At 41.6% G+C, this 17,534-nt stretch overlaps 3 protein-coding genes across 6 annotated transcripts; 2 read left to right on the top strand and 1 right to left on the bottom strand.

The window, feature by feature from the left end:
- Positions 1–20: 20 nt before the first annotated feature.
- LOC132262226 (ubiquitin-conjugating enzyme E2Q-like protein CG4502) lies at positions 21–10,325 on the top strand. Of its 3 annotated transcripts, none has more exons than XM_059761415.1 (5): positions 21–186; positions 7,188–7,483; positions 8,723–9,208; positions 9,276–9,433; positions 10,018–10,325. In XM_059761415.1, the coding sequence occupies exons 2-4, from the start codon at positions 7,341–7,343 to the stop codon at positions 9,358–9,360; spliced, it is 714 nt and encodes a 237-aa protein (XP_059617398.1). In that variant the 5' UTR covers positions 21–186; positions 7,188–7,340; the 3' UTR covers positions 9,361–9,433; positions 10,018–10,325. The 3 variants fall into 3 exon arrangements, with proteins under 3 accessions (XP_059617398.1, XP_059617399.1, XP_059617397.1); XM_059761416.1 differs by having other exon boundaries at positions 21–145; XM_059761414.1 differs by lacking the exon at positions 21–186 and adding an exon at positions 756–868.
- Positions 10,317–11,904, bottom strand: LOC132262225 (protein catecholamines up). Its single transcript, XM_059761413.1, has 2 exons — positions 11,560–11,904; positions 10,317–11,287 (listed from the first exon to the last, which is right to left on the bottom strand). The coding sequence occupies exons 1-2, from the start codon at positions 11,807–11,809 to the stop codon at positions 10,374–10,376; spliced, it is 1,164 nt and encodes a 387-aa protein (XP_059617396.1). The 5' UTR covers positions 11,810–11,904; the 3' UTR covers positions 10,317–10,373.
- Positions 11,905–11,974: 70 nt separating this feature from the next.
- LOC132262799 (ran-binding protein 16) lies at positions 11,975–17,495 on the top strand. Of its 2 annotated transcripts, none has more exons than XM_059762220.1 (9): positions 11,975–12,097; positions 12,477–14,396; positions 14,458–14,953; positions 15,045–15,256; positions 15,347–15,515; positions 16,221–16,298; positions 16,367–16,571; positions 16,720–16,839; positions 16,916–17,495. In XM_059762220.1, exons 1-9 carry the CDS (start codon positions 12,095–12,097, stop codon positions 17,016–17,018), a joined length of 3,306 nt encoding a protein of 1,101 aa, XP_059618203.1. In that variant the 5' UTR covers positions 11,975–12,094; the 3' UTR covers positions 17,019–17,495. The 2 variants fall into 2 exon arrangements, with proteins under 2 accessions (XP_059618203.1, XP_059618204.1); XM_059762221.1 differs by having other exon boundaries at positions 15,347–15,485.
- The last annotated feature ends 39 nt before the right edge of the window (positions 17,496–17,534 follow it).

Below are 17,534 nucleotides of genomic sequence, written 5' to 3' on the forward strand. Positions count from 1 at the left end.
GTGGCGCTGAAATCATTTAGTGGAAGTTTTTTCGTGATTTTGTTCAGCGGTTTTTCTCTCTGAGAAAATGCATTATTTTCACGTGTTCTAACGGAGAATTTGTCTCTATGATGTCGCAATACATAATAAAAGCGTGAGATTAAAGGTGATAGAAGAATTACAGGGTATAGGAAGAAGAATCCAAAGGTCGGTATAACATAACCTAATTCTTGCGGGTTCTGCTGTGCAATTCTATTTTTGGTGCAAAAAACAGAAAAGCGATGCAAAACAGCAATAAATCGCCGTGTTAATTATAGAAACAAAGACACTGCGTCTTAATTGACAGCTGCGAAAGCTGCTGGAAGAGATATGCGCGAAATGAGGCGATCTCGATAACAGTGTTCAGGGGGACATTTCCAGGAGCCTGGGGAAAGCCTTAAGCGCCCTGACCAGGTGTCTTCACTTTCACCAGAAGTGATTTGGCTGCTGTCTGTACTAGAGACACTGTCAGGGCATCTCTTTCTCGCCCAGTTGGGATGCCTTTTTCACCTAATTAGAAACTAATCTGGAGTTTTACCAATTTTACTGTAGGAAGCGATCAGTTTTCTTCCTTTTCTTACTACAATGTGATGAGAAACTTCCAAAAATCCTTGTTACAATTGGCAAAAAAAGAGTCGAGGGTTTTCTGGATTTCCTATTGATTTTCCTTGCCCTCTCTTTCGCTCATGCAGAATCGCATGGTGTGCCTGTTTTCGCGTACAGCTCGATGGGGCATCAACACGAGCGAGAAACTCTCGATTTTTAGTTTTTTGGTGTCTCTGGTCGTGTCAACAGCGTGGAATTGCATTTGGCCAGGAGAAGTGTTCAAGTGGAGTTCAAGTAAACTTGTGTGAGTCATCAAGTCCAGTATTTTGTGCTTATTGTGTCAAATTTCTTGCTTACTCTGTCTGGGCAAAGGAAATGTGTGGCACTTTCCCAGTTTTCCCAGGGGAAAAGGCGACTAAATGGGGGCGACAAAGTGTAAAGATTTCACCTCCGGTTGGCGAATGATTCAATTTGAGCACTTCTTTGTGCTCAGAGGCTGCTCTTTGGGATGATTTGACTAAATTCATCCTCCAAATTCGCATATCTCAGTGGAAAAACACCAATTTTCCTGACAGAAATCCAGTGGGTGGAGACTTCATCCCTCTGGCGATACAGGCTATTTTTAGCTCATCTCCACCCCTAAACAGAGTGTCTTCTTTTCTTCTTATCACGCCATTCTCTCTCTTCTCACATCGCCAATCAACAATGTGGGGAAATTAGCGAGAAATGCCACACATCGCAAATGATCCCTCATGGGAAGGCAAAGTCCCAAATTGCGTCTCTCTTGCGCTCCTCCGCGTCAAATTCTCTCATGAGCCCGGGTCAGTGAGAGATAAAGCCCAATCCTTGGAAAATTGGCACTAAAACGATGCACTAAAAGCCAAATGGAAGTGCTTTTCTGTCTCTCGTGGTCAAGTCTGATGGCCAAGAGAGGCCAATGTGGAGCAAAAGTGTCTCAATTGTATGGTCGCAGAGAGATTCCCAAAAATTTATAGACTGGAAATTACATCAAGCCAATGTGATGTGCTTTTCATTTCTATCACAGTCTCGAAGTGCACATAAAATAAAGGAGACAGAAAGTTGAGGGACTCGTTCTGAAAAGAGAAACTGTTGTGCTGAATTTCTATGCGTCAGAAGAATTTTAGAGTAATTTTGCAATTCAATTTCTCAAAAGTGACACAACTATCATTGTTATCGTTGTTATCTCAATGGAGATAACAATGAATTTTCATTTCACAAGTTGCTCTAAATAGCTTTATATCAGATTCTTAGTATGCCATGGAAGAGCGCGGAGCTTTTTGGGATGAATAAATTCACTTAAAACGTATTTCAATATCTTCAACACACATTCTCAGATAATCTTGATGTCTATCTAAAATTCGATACAATTTCTGACCTCTCTTTTCGACAAACTTGTTCCTGTGTCAGTTGGAGAATTTGCTCTTGCACACTAATCTAAATTCTCAAGTGACAGCGGAAGAGATTCACACCCTCGCTCTTTCCTGGGAAAATTGAAGACATTCAGTGGCAGCGGCTGAGAAATACGAGAGGGAAAAAAGTTGAAAACTAATTCTGGAACGCATCACCAAGCACTTCATTAATATTTATACCAACGAGCCTGGCAAAGAGTGAGAAGATGAAATGAAATCTCTCTCTCAGTTTTCGTCGTTTTTGGCCAAAACGCCCACTTTTCTCCATCGTCAAGGCAAAGCGAGAGGAAAATTCTGGCGGAGAAAAAGGGCGGCTTTGATTGCCAACGACAAACTATCAATTTTGTGTTTTATATGAAGTTTGCAAGAGTTTCGTCGACATGAGAGACAAACTGAAAGTATGATTTATTGATGTCATCAAAGCCTCTTCTCACCCTACAAAAGCACATGCTTTTGCGTACTTTAGGCACTGTATTTAATAATGATATACTTACATTGGATAACATATTCATTTATAGTGAAATGGAGATCATGAAATTTTTGGGAGGAATTTCGTTATACGAAAGTTGTAACACTGCAGCTTTCTATGCTTCTCTGAAACAAACAACAACAAAAAAAACAATCCCGAGAGTGTATTTGAAATTAATGATATACTGAAAACATATGTGAAAAATTTACTTTATGTTGTTTTTATTTGATTATTTCCCCATTTTTGTTGCTGCGGAACTTTTTCCACCCTCATTCGCCTTGAATTGAGGGTGGAAATAAATTTTATCCCCTGACGAATTAATGTTTGCTAAAAAGCCACACACATGCATATAAACGAGGGGGGAAATATGCCACATTTTGTGGGTGTGGGAAAAGAGAATTTGTTTGAGAATTGGAAATTTATGTTCTTTTTGAGGCAACGAATGGTGGAAAAGAGAGAAAATTCCTCTTCACCATTCTCCTGATACTCGCCATTGGCAAATTATTGAATTAATCTCACCTGGTGCTCACTTAAAGCGGTGTCCAGTTGAGTTTTCCTCCCTTAATCTACTGTTTTTCTTTTTGCCTCTCTCTCTCTCTCCCTCTCAATTTTACCTTTTAGTGGTGGTGAACGAAAGTGGATATTGTATCCCGTGGTGGAGAAAATATACTCTTAAGAGAGGGCGAATTAAATGTGCACCTTTCCTTTTTATATTAACATTCTCTTTCTCTATCTATAACACACAGAATATATTCACCCTTGTCGTATTTTTTTGGCATTCAGTGGCTCTTCTAGGCACAAGAGCGAAGGGAGAATAAGAGAAAAAAACACAACCTGTATAAAATAACACGTGCTCTTTTCAAGAGAAAAAATTGCCGTATTTTGTGGGGTTGAAAGTGGAATTTCTATTAAGAGATTTCTGTCATTTTAAATGGGATTTTAAGTATTTTTTTCGTCACGTGTTTGAATGGGGGAAATAATATCATGTTTCTGTAAAATGATGTGAATTTTATTCAATTTCTCTTTCAATTCAAGGGTCTAATTCAAGGGTTTATTGAGTGTTTGTTAACCCATAAGGGTCGAATGAGGTGGATTCGTCCATGAAATATTCATGTTATCTCATATTTCTATATTTATGTGGTCTTAGAATCTGCTATTTCCAGAAAATGTCAGACTTCTTGATAATTTTTACAAAGTATTCCTTTGATCCCAAATGCTTAATCGCTCTTAAACTGCTTGTAAAAATATTCTAATATCTCCAAGGAAATGACAGAAACCTCTCTGAAACTACTTCAGTAATAATAACGTCTTAATTGTTCTGAATAATCCAAAAGTCTCCTGATAATTGCACAAACTTTAACCTTGCTCCTTGAGAGATTTTGAATGGGGGCAAATTTCCTTCCTGAAAACTTTTTAGTGTCCCGAATTAAGCGTCCCATTGTCAAGCACCCACTTTATCATCCCTTCCATTGGGCTAATTTATTATTAAAGCCTCGCACTTTTGCAGCATTTTTATTAGCTATAATAATTCATTCGTCGCGTTGTGAAATGCCGCTGCAATATTATGCTTCACGCTGAATTATTTCTGTTGATGATGCGAAATATATTTTGACGAAAAAAAAAATCATTCAGCTCTGTTTATCTGGGCACAAAATGTGAGCCAAGGGGTGAAGAAATGAAATCACAGCTGAGTAATTGTATGAAATTTATTTACCTAACACAATGACAGTGAGTTGGATAGAAAAAAAATTAAAAATGAATGTTCTATGCGATGTTTGCTGAAAACATGAATATTTGCACTTGCAGTGCGGGTATTATTGTCTTTTGACGCAGTTAAATTGGAGAAAATTGAATTTTCTTTCAGTGGAAAATTCCTCTGTCTCTCTTCATGACATTGTCTTATGATTAATTTTTTTTCCAACTCCTCAGAATTGTCCATTGCAGAGCAAGAACAATGTCAGTGTTGAGAGTTGTGAGCTCTAAATGAATTTAAATTGAAGTCTTCTCTATATCATTCTATTAATAGATGGGTGTTCTTGCAGGGCATTTTGCTGAATGGACGAGAATGGTCTCATTGGACAGCCCATTAAACGATAAATAAGTTTCATTATTGCCTGGACGATGTTGTTTGCTATTCTCATTTAATAATTCCCATATATTGATTGAATTCTGTGGCTTAACAATTGTTTTCTCGTTTGTTTTGCCGTTGTTGTAGAATGTTCTCTTGCATAAATTTCTCATCGATTTTCCACCCTCTTTATTGGAAATTGCATATGCAATGTTTGTGGGTGTCAAAATCAGGGTGGAAAAACCGAGAGAGTTTGGCAAGAGCTCGTTAATTTGAAAGTTGGCAATATATCTGATTGATCGATACATTAGAATTTGCCAATTTTGAAGTATTTTCAGGCACTCGAGAGACAATTCCAATCATGCCAGTCAATTGATAGACATCCACCTTCCGCTCTCTATTCAATATTCCATGTCAGGTGCTCTCAGATATGATTCCATTACAATGCGAGGGTGGTTGCTGGGAAATAGTTGACAACAATCCATCTGGATTCGGGTGGAATTCAGTGGAAAAGCTCTCAAGATGATCTTGAATTCTCAATCCTCAAGTTCATGATGAGATGAATATGATGGAAGTGAAGAGTTATACATACAAAACACACCCTCTCGATTGAAATCAATTGATGAAATATGAAATTAGCGTGCAGGGTCATGCTTGTAAAATTTCCATTGAATTTATATGTTATGGCTTATCTTTATATAACACGCATTCTATTGTGTTGTGGACTCTCTTTAAATGTCGTGTCTGATGAATTTTTTATTGTGTGACTGAAGTGATATGGATTCGAGGGAAATTTATAGATCGAGAGGATTCTATTTTAACTATCGTCTCGTGTTTTAAAGAAGGAAAATAACTACAGAGTTTTCTTTTCCTAAAGTGTTGTTCGAGAAGTTTTATTTTGATGAAGGTTTTCCTAAAGAATAGATAAAGTATGCAATGGCGCATTTGGTAAAATTCTCTCTGAATTTATTTCTGACAAGTTGGAAAAAAAATGCAAAATATCACATTCTTCTTCCGATGCGTCCAAAATTACTATTTTAGGAAATGAGAGAACAAATGAAGTCGAATCAGTGAAAAATCTGTGTGAATTAAACTTAAATTTCTTTGGATATTTTCGTATTTAATATGAGAATTATGTCCCATGTATGGTTAATAAAAGTCTCAAATATATTTCTAATATACGTCATGCATTGTCAGATAAATTGGTGAATATGTATGATGAATTAACTCTGGAAAATTCGTACTGCCGTCATACTACAAAAGGGATGCGAATGTACAATAAAAATTAAGATGAAATCTTATCTTATGTCATGTGTCTGACTCTTATTTGGAGTGGGTGTATGGCAAAGTTACTTGTGTGAAAGGGTGGAAAATTATCTCTTACTCGAGAATGATGCGTGTGGCAGAAATTTCTCAACAATTCTCACATTGTGAGAGAGAGCAGAGACTTTGATGGGGAAAAAAGGAAGTTTGCGCTCTACAAGTTTGCCATTTAAAGTTGATGTTGGATATGTGACTTTAAGGATTTCCTTTGAATAGAAATGAAAGTCTCATGAGGTTTTTCCTGTGTGAAATGCAGTCGCTGTGGGAATGGAGGATCGTAATCAAAGGAGTTGCATTCGGCTTTGATATGTCTAACTAAATTGTTAATTGTATCCAGAAAATTTATTTAGGTGGAGCGTGAAGTAATTATGTTGAATTTAGATATGTGGGTAGACAATTAGAGTGTAATTGATCAGGTGTTTAATTGAATCGTTTGATTATACAATATCATAATTAAGTTTCTCAATCCATTATCAATACTTTTCACCTCATGATACGAATATTACCGATTTTCATGCAAATTATTATCTGAAGAGTGATTGAATTCTCGATAAATTCACATTTAGGAGAAATTGCCAATTTATCATTGATTTGAAGAGGCTATCCTGGAAATTCCCATACAATTTCTGTTTGTATAGACATGGAATGTAAATATTTTTCTGTATATCATTTCATCAGAGATTAGACGATATTATTCCTTTTTTGATTGTGTAACGAAGAATTTCCAAGAAATCACAATTCTTAACAATGTCACTCTCTTTCTATGTGTGTTATTTTGCAATTGATATTTCGCTCTTGCGTACATAATATGTATGACGATGAAAGTGTATGGAAAAGGTGAAGGATGAGACAGAGGAGATTTGGTATAAAGGATGATGATGATGATGATGATTTTCCACTGGCGGAGCATTATTCATCTTGAGGGAAAATTATAGACAAGAGATTGAATTTAATTTATTCTCTTTGTGTCCTTCGAGATTTCCTCGTCGCAATAAATTTCCATGGGAAATTCACAGGGCGCACGATTAAGGGAAAATATTTTCCTATTTTATCAATTTTTCTTTCAAGCGTGAAGCAGAAATACAGCGGGAAAAGTGAAATGACGCGCTTTTTCTTTATTACCTGTTACCTTGTAAGTCACGTAAATCTGCAATGCGCTTCTGCGAAGGTGTCTAAGGTGGGCGGATTGCTTCTTTCTTCCGCGTGAGACACAGAAGTGAAGATAAGATGAGAGGGAGTTGTATTTAATTGATGTTGTAGGATATTCTATTATTCTGATGAATTATTTCTCACTTGTTCTCATGTTTATTCTCTTCTTTTCTTTGCCTTGCAGACCCGCCCATAGAAAGGCCTGATAAATTGACTTCCAGAGAGACAGAGTGAAAAGGATATTCGCCAGCTAGATAAATAGACGACTTTTCTCTCCCCATTGCGCGAAAAGACGAGAAAAGAGATTAGCTTTTGAGGCAACAGAAGAACAGCCACAATGTCTGCGGCAGCTCGATCGAAGGAGAAAGTCACATCAGCGATTCGCAAGTTCTTCAAGAGTCCTGATAAGAAGCACGATGCCAATAATGAGGCCAGCACAAATGCTGGACCTTCAGGAAGTCCAGGGAGACGCCTCAGACGGTGAGTGACAATTTAACTCACAGCTTTCAGACTATTTCTCATTAGCGAATAGAGAGCGAGAAATAGATTTTGATTTGCATATTTGTGGTTTTCATGCCTCTTCTATAGTGTGATAAGTTTCACTTGAGATTTCCGATGTGGTGCTTTCTGCACCTCAATGTCCTCTATCTTCCTTATGACTACATTATGAATAATACCCTACTCCGCAGGGCGTGACTGAGAATTTTCCTACAGACTGTCATCAATTAATATGTGCAGAAAACATAGAATAATGGATTATGGAGAGACATGTTGTTTGTTTTCAAATGAACATCACGACGCGCCTTTTGTGCTTCTCGCACAACAACTGCCAGGGTAGTTTTTCACGCTCGAGTTAGTCTATTTAGAGCTTGTGAGACAAGTGGCTAAAGAATGAGGATTTATTTATTTATCCACCCAAGTTTACTATTAAATTCCAGGGATGGCGCAAGTGGTCCAAAATGGGGTGGGAAATTGCATGAAGCCTTGGGTTGTTTGGAACGAAAGCCTCCCAGACGATTACTTGTGTGTGTATCATGTGCCTATTTTTCGTGGCGCCATTTGATGTTTCTTCTGGTGGTTTTACGCCGTGACTCCTCGTCTTTTTTTGCGTGACGGCTAAGAGGGTGAGCGAATGATGTAGCAGAAAATCTTGAGGAAAGCGCGCGTGTTATGTATTCCCCAATTAGAAGCGCTGAGGAATCCTCAAAGTTTTTCTTCATGAGTAAATATTTTCCATAAGTTCTCAAATCGCCTTTGGTGTGGGCGCATCTCTGCTTCGACATTGTCTCAGTTTTGATTAGAGTGAAATATTCTGTATGTATTGTAGAATAGAGAATATTTTTAAAAATTCCGCGAAATATTCAACAGCTTTTTCTCTTATTGTATTTTTCTATCAATTTATTGTGTTTCAGGCAAATTTCGAGTGATTCTGGGTATTATTTGAGTTTTGCATAAAAAAAACAGATTAAAAGTGAACACAATAGTTTTTGCGGTCTGTCGTCTGCTTTGAATATTGTCGTAAAATCAAGCAGTAAATGTTTTGAAACATTAAACGTTTATTTGAGATTTTACCTGAAGCAAGTACAATATTCTGGAGAATTTTTATGTGGGAAGATGAGTTCTGTTATTTAATGTTATGACGAATTTTCCAGGAATTTTTCATTAACTGCTTTAGGCAGAGCGATTTAATATCTTTTTCTTTCATTTCTCTGTTTGCAGGGGAGTTTCTCCGAGTCCAGCTACGAGTGCGACACAGATTCCCAAAGCAATAGACATGACAATCCGGGCACGACGCCTCATGAAGGAGTATCGCGAGATCCAGAGACAAAGCGCGAGGCCAGAGCCCGTCTTCACGGTGGATCTCGTGAATGACAATCTGTTTGAGTGGCACGTGAGACTCCATCATGTGGATCCGGACAGTGGCTTGGCTGAGGATATGGCTGAGCTCGGAGTGCCCCACATTCTGCTGCATCTTGTCTTCCCTGAGAACTTCCCCTTCGCGCCACCGTTCATGCGAGTGGTGGAGCCGCGCATCGAGAAGGGCTTCGTGATGGAGGGCGGCGCAATTTGTATGGAGCTGCTCACGCCGCGCGGCTGGGCGAGCGCCTACACGGTGGAGGCCGTGCTGATGCAGTTTGCCGCGAGCCTGGTCAAGGGACAAGGGAGGATCTCGAGGAAATCAAAGAGTTCCAAGGAGTTCAGCAAGTAAGTCTGTTGAAACACACTGTGAGAGAAGGATAAATACAGAGGGATATTTCGCTTTGCGCTGTAGGAGGACGGCTGAAGAGGCGTTCAGGAGCCTCGTGAAGACGCACGAGAAGTACGGTTGGGTCACACCTGCTCTCTCTGATGGTTAAATCCTCCAATCGATGTTACTACTCATGTATTCTCTATCCTATCTGGTCAGGAAGAGGTGAAAAATCTCATTATGTGAGTATCAATTTATCTCATGCCTGGGAAATTTTGCTCCTTACACTCAATAATCTGGAAAAATCATATTTGAACAAGGAAATTGAAGAGAGCCACATCTTAAAGCCCAACGAAATCGAAAACTATTGTATAAAATGTGAAATTGCGCCACTTGATAAAGACAAACTATTATTGACGGTTGTCCCAATTAAAGTGAATTAAAAATCAATTTCTCTCTCAAGTGACCTAATTTGATTGAAATCCGCCTAGATTGTGGAATATCTTTAGAAATGATTCTTAATTTTTGGTGTTGAATAAAAGATTCAAAAGAATATTCTATTGATTTTACATATGGACAAATTGTCAATAGAAAAGGGAGAGAAATGCCCGAATTTCCCGTGTTGTTGACACTGTTTGTTATTGAGAGTGGAGAGCATAAATTTTCACGGGGAGAACAATATTTGTCTGAATTTGTAAGAAGCGAAAGAGAGAGAGAGAGAGAGAGAGTATAGCAATAACTTGGCAAATTGCCAAAGGATTTTTGCACAATATTCTCCACTGAATCGTCGATTGACTTGTTATCGTATTGTCTATTTTTCTTTCAGGTGAACTGATGAATTGATCTCGTTGTTTGTTTTTAAGTAGAAGATATTTCGAATCAGATAATTCCACTCAATGCCATAGAATTTAGTTGAATTTCCATCGAGGAGCAAAGGAAACACAAAAAAACATCCCATTTTCCCTTCCATACATTCGTCCACAATGCAAAGCCCAAAACCATTTTCCTCATTTATCATTAATGCTCTCTTGTTTCCTCCTCTTCTGTCTTTGCTCTTCATTTGGTTTACTCCCAAGAATTTACGATATTGTAACGAGAGAAGAGAGAAATAAATTAGATGAGATATTCGTGTAAGTGGGACTTTATTATTACCAGCTAATATTCCGGAAAATGAGGTTCACTTCACTCGAAGTTCGCTATGAGCACCATGAGGAACACTCCCGCCAGAAGAGCAGAGATTTCGCGCAGTGATTGACCTAGTTTTGTGCTCCCTTCGAGCAGCTCCGGAATGACGCTCACTGTGGCGATGTAGATGAAACCGCCGGCCGTGAAGGGCAGCACCCAGGAGGCCGCGGCGTCTCCACTGCCACTGCCCAGCAACGCCAGGACATTTCCCGTGATGGCGCCCAAGGCGGTGACCAGCTGGAGCATCATGGCGCGCTTCTTCGAACAACCACTCTTGACTAGAATGGCAAAGTCTCCGATCTCGTGCGGCACCTCGTGAAGGAGAATTGTGATGGTGGTCACGATGCCAATGCCGCTGCCTGCCAAGTATGAAGCCCCAATCGCCAGTCCGTCAGTGAAGTTGTGCGTGAAGTCTGCGGCCAAGTTGAGATAGCCAGCAATCTGGATGTCTTCTTTTTTCGCCTTCTCCGCCTTCTTTCCCTTGCCCTTCTTTTCGTCCTTCTTCACCAACTTCTCCTTCTCCTTTGGCGGCTCTCCGTGACTGTGTCCGTGATCGCCACGCATTAGCCGCACTGCCTTCTCAACAGCCAGAAACACGATGATGCCCGCCAGGACCCAGAGACCCACACTCATGTCGTGGCTGTGACCCGCTCCATCGTGACTGTGACCGTGGTGGTCGTGGTGATCATGGTGGTCGTGATGATCATGGTGGTGTCCTCCAGTAGCGTGTGGAATGAGATGCAGGAAAGCGTCCCCCAGCAGACCGCCCGAGGCGAAGGCCAGCAGCATCTTGAGGCGCGGCTGCATGGCTTCTGTGTTGTCCAGAGGAATGAAGTACAGTATTAGGAAGGGCGCTGCGCTAATGAGCAGAGTAGAAGACAACGAGTGAATCCACACGTCCATTGAGTCTCCTGTAAGAGCAAAAACAGAAATTCTGGTCAATTTATCCTCCAATAGGCACATCTCAGGCGCACCAACAAATCTCTATAAGGCTAATGAGGCATAGAAAATCTGGAAAAGTATTGGTCATAAAAATCACACGCCTGTACAATATTTGATAAGAGAATAGATGATAAATCAAGCGTGAATCGAATTGGTTAATTAGAAGCAACTCTGTTTTTTACAGTGTGCTCAACAGCCAAATTTCAAAAGCTTCCCGGAAACTCGAGATGCAAAAACTCACCTGCCGCTTGAGGTACTTTGCCATGGGCGCTGCCATGGTCGTGGTGATGTTGATGATCGTGAGGCTCATTGGCCTCCCGGGAATACTTAAAGCTGGGCGCCTCGTGACTGTGTCCATCGTGTCCATGTGCTCCGCACAGAGTTGGCAGCGTGAAGAACAGCGCAATCACAATCAGACAAATGGCTATGATCCGCTTATAAGACTTGCTTGGCATCTCGCCACTCCCTTTCGTCACCCTTTTGTGATCCATTGTGCCTTTTCCCGTGTTTTTCACGCAATAACTCTTATCACACAATCAACACGTCCACGTATAAACAAAAAATTTCGTGGACCGCTGTCAAGTGCGGGCCGCGATTTTCCGCGAGGGGCGTAATGGGCGCTGCGATCAGTGTGGTTTATTTTGTCTTCTTGTGTCGCAGCTCGAGGAAAAATAATACATTTTCATAGTTTTTCCATGAGAGCTTAGCCGAGGCGGATAATCTCGCATTCGCAACAATTTATAGAGAATTGGTGAATAGTAAATGAGGCAGAAAAGATGGTAATTATCTGGCTGGGGTAGATTTTCGTTGGGGCGATCGCTCTGGGCAATGGGTGAAAATTCCAAAGTGCGTGTTTGTTGTTTTCCCCAGCGGCGGAAAACGCGGCATTTCGCCGCGCTCTCCGCCCCGCGGGGGCGCACTCAAGTCCATCGCGTGCCGGCATGAGGTGTGATTGATCTTGGGGGAGTGTTTGGAGCAGGAAAAGTGTGACAAGCCAGCTCGCTTTTTGGCCCTTGAATTCCGGCTCCATTTTGGGGCTGCCCTTTTTCGCACACGCTCTGATCTTGTCCTGGAGGCGCGCAGAGCGAAATTTGGCCCTTCGTGTCGAGTGGAAAAGTACCGAGGGCTGACCTGATGCATTGTGTTGTGTGTTTTCAGGAAATCCATCAACTAGAACTCGTTTGCAAGGAGATGTATGAGTCCACGGACCATGCAAGACGCGCTGAGGCCGAGAAGGCTCTGGTTGCATTCCAGGACAGCCCGGATGCGCTGACACAGTGTCAACTGCTCCTGGACCGAGCTGACTCCAGCTACTCACAACTCCTGGCCGCCACGACGCTCACCAAGCTCGTGTCGCGCAACATTCAAGGCCTGAGCCTGATGCAGCGCATTGACATCCGGAACTACGTGCTCACGTACTTCCTCAACCGGCCAAATCTGCAGAACTTCGTGATACAGGCGCTCGTCACACTGCTTGCGAAGATCACCAAATACAGTTGGTTTGACTTGTACAAGAACGAGCTCGTGTTCCGGAACATTGTTGAGGATGTGCGGAGTTTTCTGCAGGGATCCGTGGAGCACTGCATGATTGGCGTGCAGATTCTCTCACAGCTCACAAGTGAGATGAATCCAATGGTGGAGGTGGATGCAAATCTCACATTCACGAAGCACCGAAAGATTGCCTGCAGCTTTCGGGATACGCAATTGTACGATATATTTCTGCTGTCGTGCTCACTCCTGGGCTCTGCGCGTGAGAATAACAAGAATTTGAATTTCATGGATGACGCCCAGAATGGATTGATGACTCAGGTGTTGCGGCTGGCGAAGAATTGCCTGAGCTTTGACTTTATCGGTACGTCGACGGACGAATCGACGGATGAATTGTCCACCATACAGATTCCCACGAGCTGGCGGCCGGTTTTCCTCGACTTGAACACGTTAAATCTCTTCTTCGATCTCTATGACATCCTACCGAATAGCTTGTCTAGTCTGGCACTGGCGTGCCTCGTGCAGATTACGTCTGTGCGAAGGTCGCTCTTCAGCAATGCGGAGAGGGCCAAGTTCCTGTCCGCCCTCGTGCGTGGCGTGAAGAACATTCTGGAGAACTCGAAGGGCTTCAGTGATCCGGAGAACTATCATGAGTTCTGTCGGCTCTTGGCGCGCCTCAAGTCCAACTATCAGCTGGGAGAACTCGTCACGGTGGACTGCTACCCGGAGGCGATCCAGCTAATTGCCAAATTCACCATCCAATCGCTGCAAATGTGGCAGTTTGCACCCAACAGCGTCCACTATTTGCTCTCACTCTGGCAGAAGATGGTAGCCTCCGTGCCGTTCGTAAAGTCCACAGAGCCCCATTTGCTGGGCACCTACACGCCCGAGATCACCAAGGCATACATCACGTCGCGTCTCGAGTCGGTGGCTGTGATCGTGCGTACGGGCCAGGAGGATCTCCTGGATGACCAGGGCATGGTGCAGCAGCAATTGGAGCAACTCTCCGTCATTGAGAGGTGCGAGTACGAGAAAACCTGCGCCCTCCTCGTCCAGCTCTTCGATCAGACTGCCAACGCGTATCAGCAACTTCTCTCAGTTCCGGAGCCAAACAAGATCGATGTGACCATCCAGGAGGGCCAGCTGACGTGGCTAGTGTACATCATAGGCTCCGTGATTGGCGCCCGCGTGAGTTTCTCCGTCAATGACGAGCATGATGTGATGGACGGAGAGCTGATCTTCCGCGTGCTGCAGCTGATGAATCTCACAGACTCGCGTCTGCCTCAAGCGGGCTGTGTGAAGCTGGAGTTGGCCATCATGAGCTTCCTGGAGCAAGTGCGAAAGACATACATCAGTGAGCAGATGCACAAAGTGTACAAGCGTCTGTCGGAAGTGCTGGGCCTCAATGATGAGCCCATGCTGCTCAGTGTCATCAACAGGAAGATCATCAAGAACCTCAAGTATTGGGGTGAATCTGAGCAGATCATCCGCAAGACGCTTAATCTTCTCAATGATCTATCGTCGAGTTACAGTTGCGTGAGGAAGTTGGTGAAGCTCGATGAGATTCAGTTCATGCTCAACAATCACACGGTGAGTTAATTTACATCTTATCCTCAGATCTCCATTTCTTATTTGCGCGTGTCTTTTGCAGAGTGAACACTTCCAATTCCTGGGCACGAATTGCGATGTCTCGGAAATGAGGATGCGAAGTATGTTTTACTCGTCACTCGGCCGACTTCTGATGGTGGACTTTGGCGACGATGAGGAGCGATTCTACACATTCATGCTGCCGATGACGAATCAATTTGAGTCCATCGGTGCCATGCTGATGGACGTGAACAATGGCTATCCGTCGGACGAGGCAAAGAAGGCGCTCATCGGCCTGTCGCGCGATCTGCGCGGCTTGGCGTGTGTTCTAGGCACGAAGGCGGCGTACATGATGTTCTTCGAGTGGATATATCCAGACTACACGCCCATTCTTATTCGCGCCATCGAGCTGTGGGGCCACGATCCCACCGTCACGACGCCCATCTTGAAGCTTTTCGCTGAATTCGTGCACAATCGCTCACAAAGGCTGCATTTTGATGTTTCTAGTCCAAATGGTGTGTTGCTGTTCAGGGAAGCATCAAAAGTTATCTGCACTTATGGTGAGTTAAACTTGTGACTGGATATGTTTTCTGATATGAATGCATTTCTGGGGCGACAAGAATAACTGATTTTGCCGGTTGATCCTTACAGGAAGTCGCGTGCTGACGCTGGAGGTGCACAAGAATCAGGAGTATCAGATGCGTTTGAAGGGAATGTCAGTGTGTTTCCTCATGCTGAAGTCCATTCTCTGCGGCAATTATGTCAATTTTGGTATCTTCAAGCTCTATGGCGATGATACTCTGGACAATGTTCTCAACACGACTGTGGAGATGATTCTGTCGATACCACACAATCATCTCTTGGTGAGGCTTTTCAGCTGCCATCCTTAAAAATTGTGGGACTTTTCTCAATGTCCTTTCTCTCTCTCTCTCTCTCTCGTGATTCTCTTGCAGGAGTACCCGAAGCTGAGTCAATCGTACTACGTTCTTCTGGAGTGCTTGGCACAGGATCACATAACATTCCTGGCCACTCTAGAACCACGTGTTTTTCTTTACATCCTCGAGAGTATAGCCGACGGGCTCAAGGCACTAGGTTCGATGAAATTTCCTTCTAATTTTACAGGTCAGATAGCAATCCCGAAGCAACAACAGCAAGATGCAAATAACTATGTATTCATACATTACTTTACTGTTATTTTCTGTTGACCCGTTTTCTGATTATTTTTTTGTAATCTTTCAATTAATTGAGATTTTGCTGAATTTTATCTCACATTTTACGAAAAAAAGAAAGACTGCCATGAAAGAGCGAGAAGAGGGAAAAAATGTGTTAAAGAAAAAGCAAAATCACAATCATTGAAAAAAGCTCTGTTGTGCATGATACAAATGTTCTCAAGAGATTATTATCCTGTAAATGTGCATTTCGGATGATTTAAAATTGAGACAATCCCAATGAAACTGGGAGTTTACTTGTGACAAATTGACGAGGAAAAGGACCTTTTCCGCTTCGAGGGTTGCACTGACTTGCTGTTCTTAATTTGTTAGCTTACGTTTTTCCTCATCATTCTAATACCATTCATTTTTTCCTACTTAATTTCTCCTCTTCCGCTGCTTTCATTTTCGCATTTCCCAATCAAATACACACACAAACAAACACATACACTAGAAGGAGTGAAAGAGGCTTAAACAGGTGGAGAAAGCTCTTTTTCTGCTTCTCATTGTTATGCTCTTTTTTCTGTCAATCACTATTTCCACCGAGGAGAACATTACTTCATGACTTTTCTAACACTTGTGTGAATTTACGTGTGTATTTTTATTTCCTTTTTCGCAGATACAATGGTTTGCACCGGATGCTGCTCCACATTGGATCACATAGTATCGTATATATTTAAGCAACTGGCAAATAAAGGTAAGAAATTGAGGAGTTTAAAGTAAGTTCTTCTACATTGTAAATGCATTCTTTGTCCTTCAATGCAGTCTCAACATTCCCTGGGAAGAAGATTCGTCGTGAGGTTGCGGCGCAGAATGACACATTCTTGAAGGTGATGGAGTTGCATCCGGAAATTCTTCAGAATATCCTCTCAATCCTGCTGAATATTATCATCTTTGAAGACTGCAGGAACCAATTCTCCATGTCGCGGCCGCTTCTTGGTCTTATTCTGCTCTATGAAGAGTACTTCAGGTGAGTTTCTGTGAATGTTTTCTCCATTGAACAAGTTTTATTTATAAATTAAAACTTCAATTTTGTCGCTTTAGTTTATTTGAATTCCCTTATCTTAGTTCTGAAAACCAAATATAACGATATTAATGCATGATTATTTTCATTCCAGACAACTTAAGGCCAACATAATTCAAAATCAGCCGATCGACAGGCAACAAACGATGGCTCAATGGTTCGACAATTTAATGGATGGCATTGAGAGGAATCTACATACGAAGAATCGCGACAGGTCTGTATGAACTCACTTTCCATCCGATGAGCAATATTTAATTATCTAATTGATTTTCTTGTCTCTTGCATTACAGATTTACGCAAAACTTGTCATTATTCAGACGTGATATTAATGATTTGCTGAAATCGTCAAATTTCGCAGGAATAGCGTCGAATAGTGACATGGTCGTTTCCTAGTGTTCTCCTGTGAGTGGGGAGAATTCCTTTTGCTGGATTAGCTCCAATGTGGTGTACTTGTGAACTTGCGGAGCGGCCAGTTTGGCAGATGAAGCAAAATTATTCATTTTGATAAATTGATGAATTGTTATAGATTTAATTGCATTTCACCATTCATCTTTTATATTATTTTATCCTCTCCTTCAAGCATAAAGTGTGAATGCGTTTTATCAGGTTTCTTTTCTTGAGAGTAATTCTCAAATGGTGAATGGATAAATGGAATGATTATGTGAATTTATGCGTGAGGTGTTAAAGAAAAAGTCGATGTTTCTATAGAAATTTAAGGATAAGTAAGAAAAAAAAACTGAAAAGGTGTTTATGTTCAATTTATAAAAAAAATCGTGATTGCGTGTGAATGAAGAAAGACTCACTTTTGCCAGGAAGTTAAGGAATATTTTGAGAAGTAATCAGCAATATTTTGTAAGTGAGCATTTTGTAATATTGTCATTGAGCAGCGAAAAGTGACTCATTTTTTTT

Source organism: Phlebotomus argentipes, unplaced genomic scaffold, assembly GCF_947086385.1.
Source record: "Phlebotomus argentipes unplaced genomic scaffold, Phlebotomus argentipes genome assembly contig_15, whole genome shotgun sequence".
Classification (NCBI taxonomy): Eukaryota; Metazoa; Arthropoda; class Insecta; order Diptera; family Psychodidae; genus Phlebotomus; species Phlebotomus argentipes.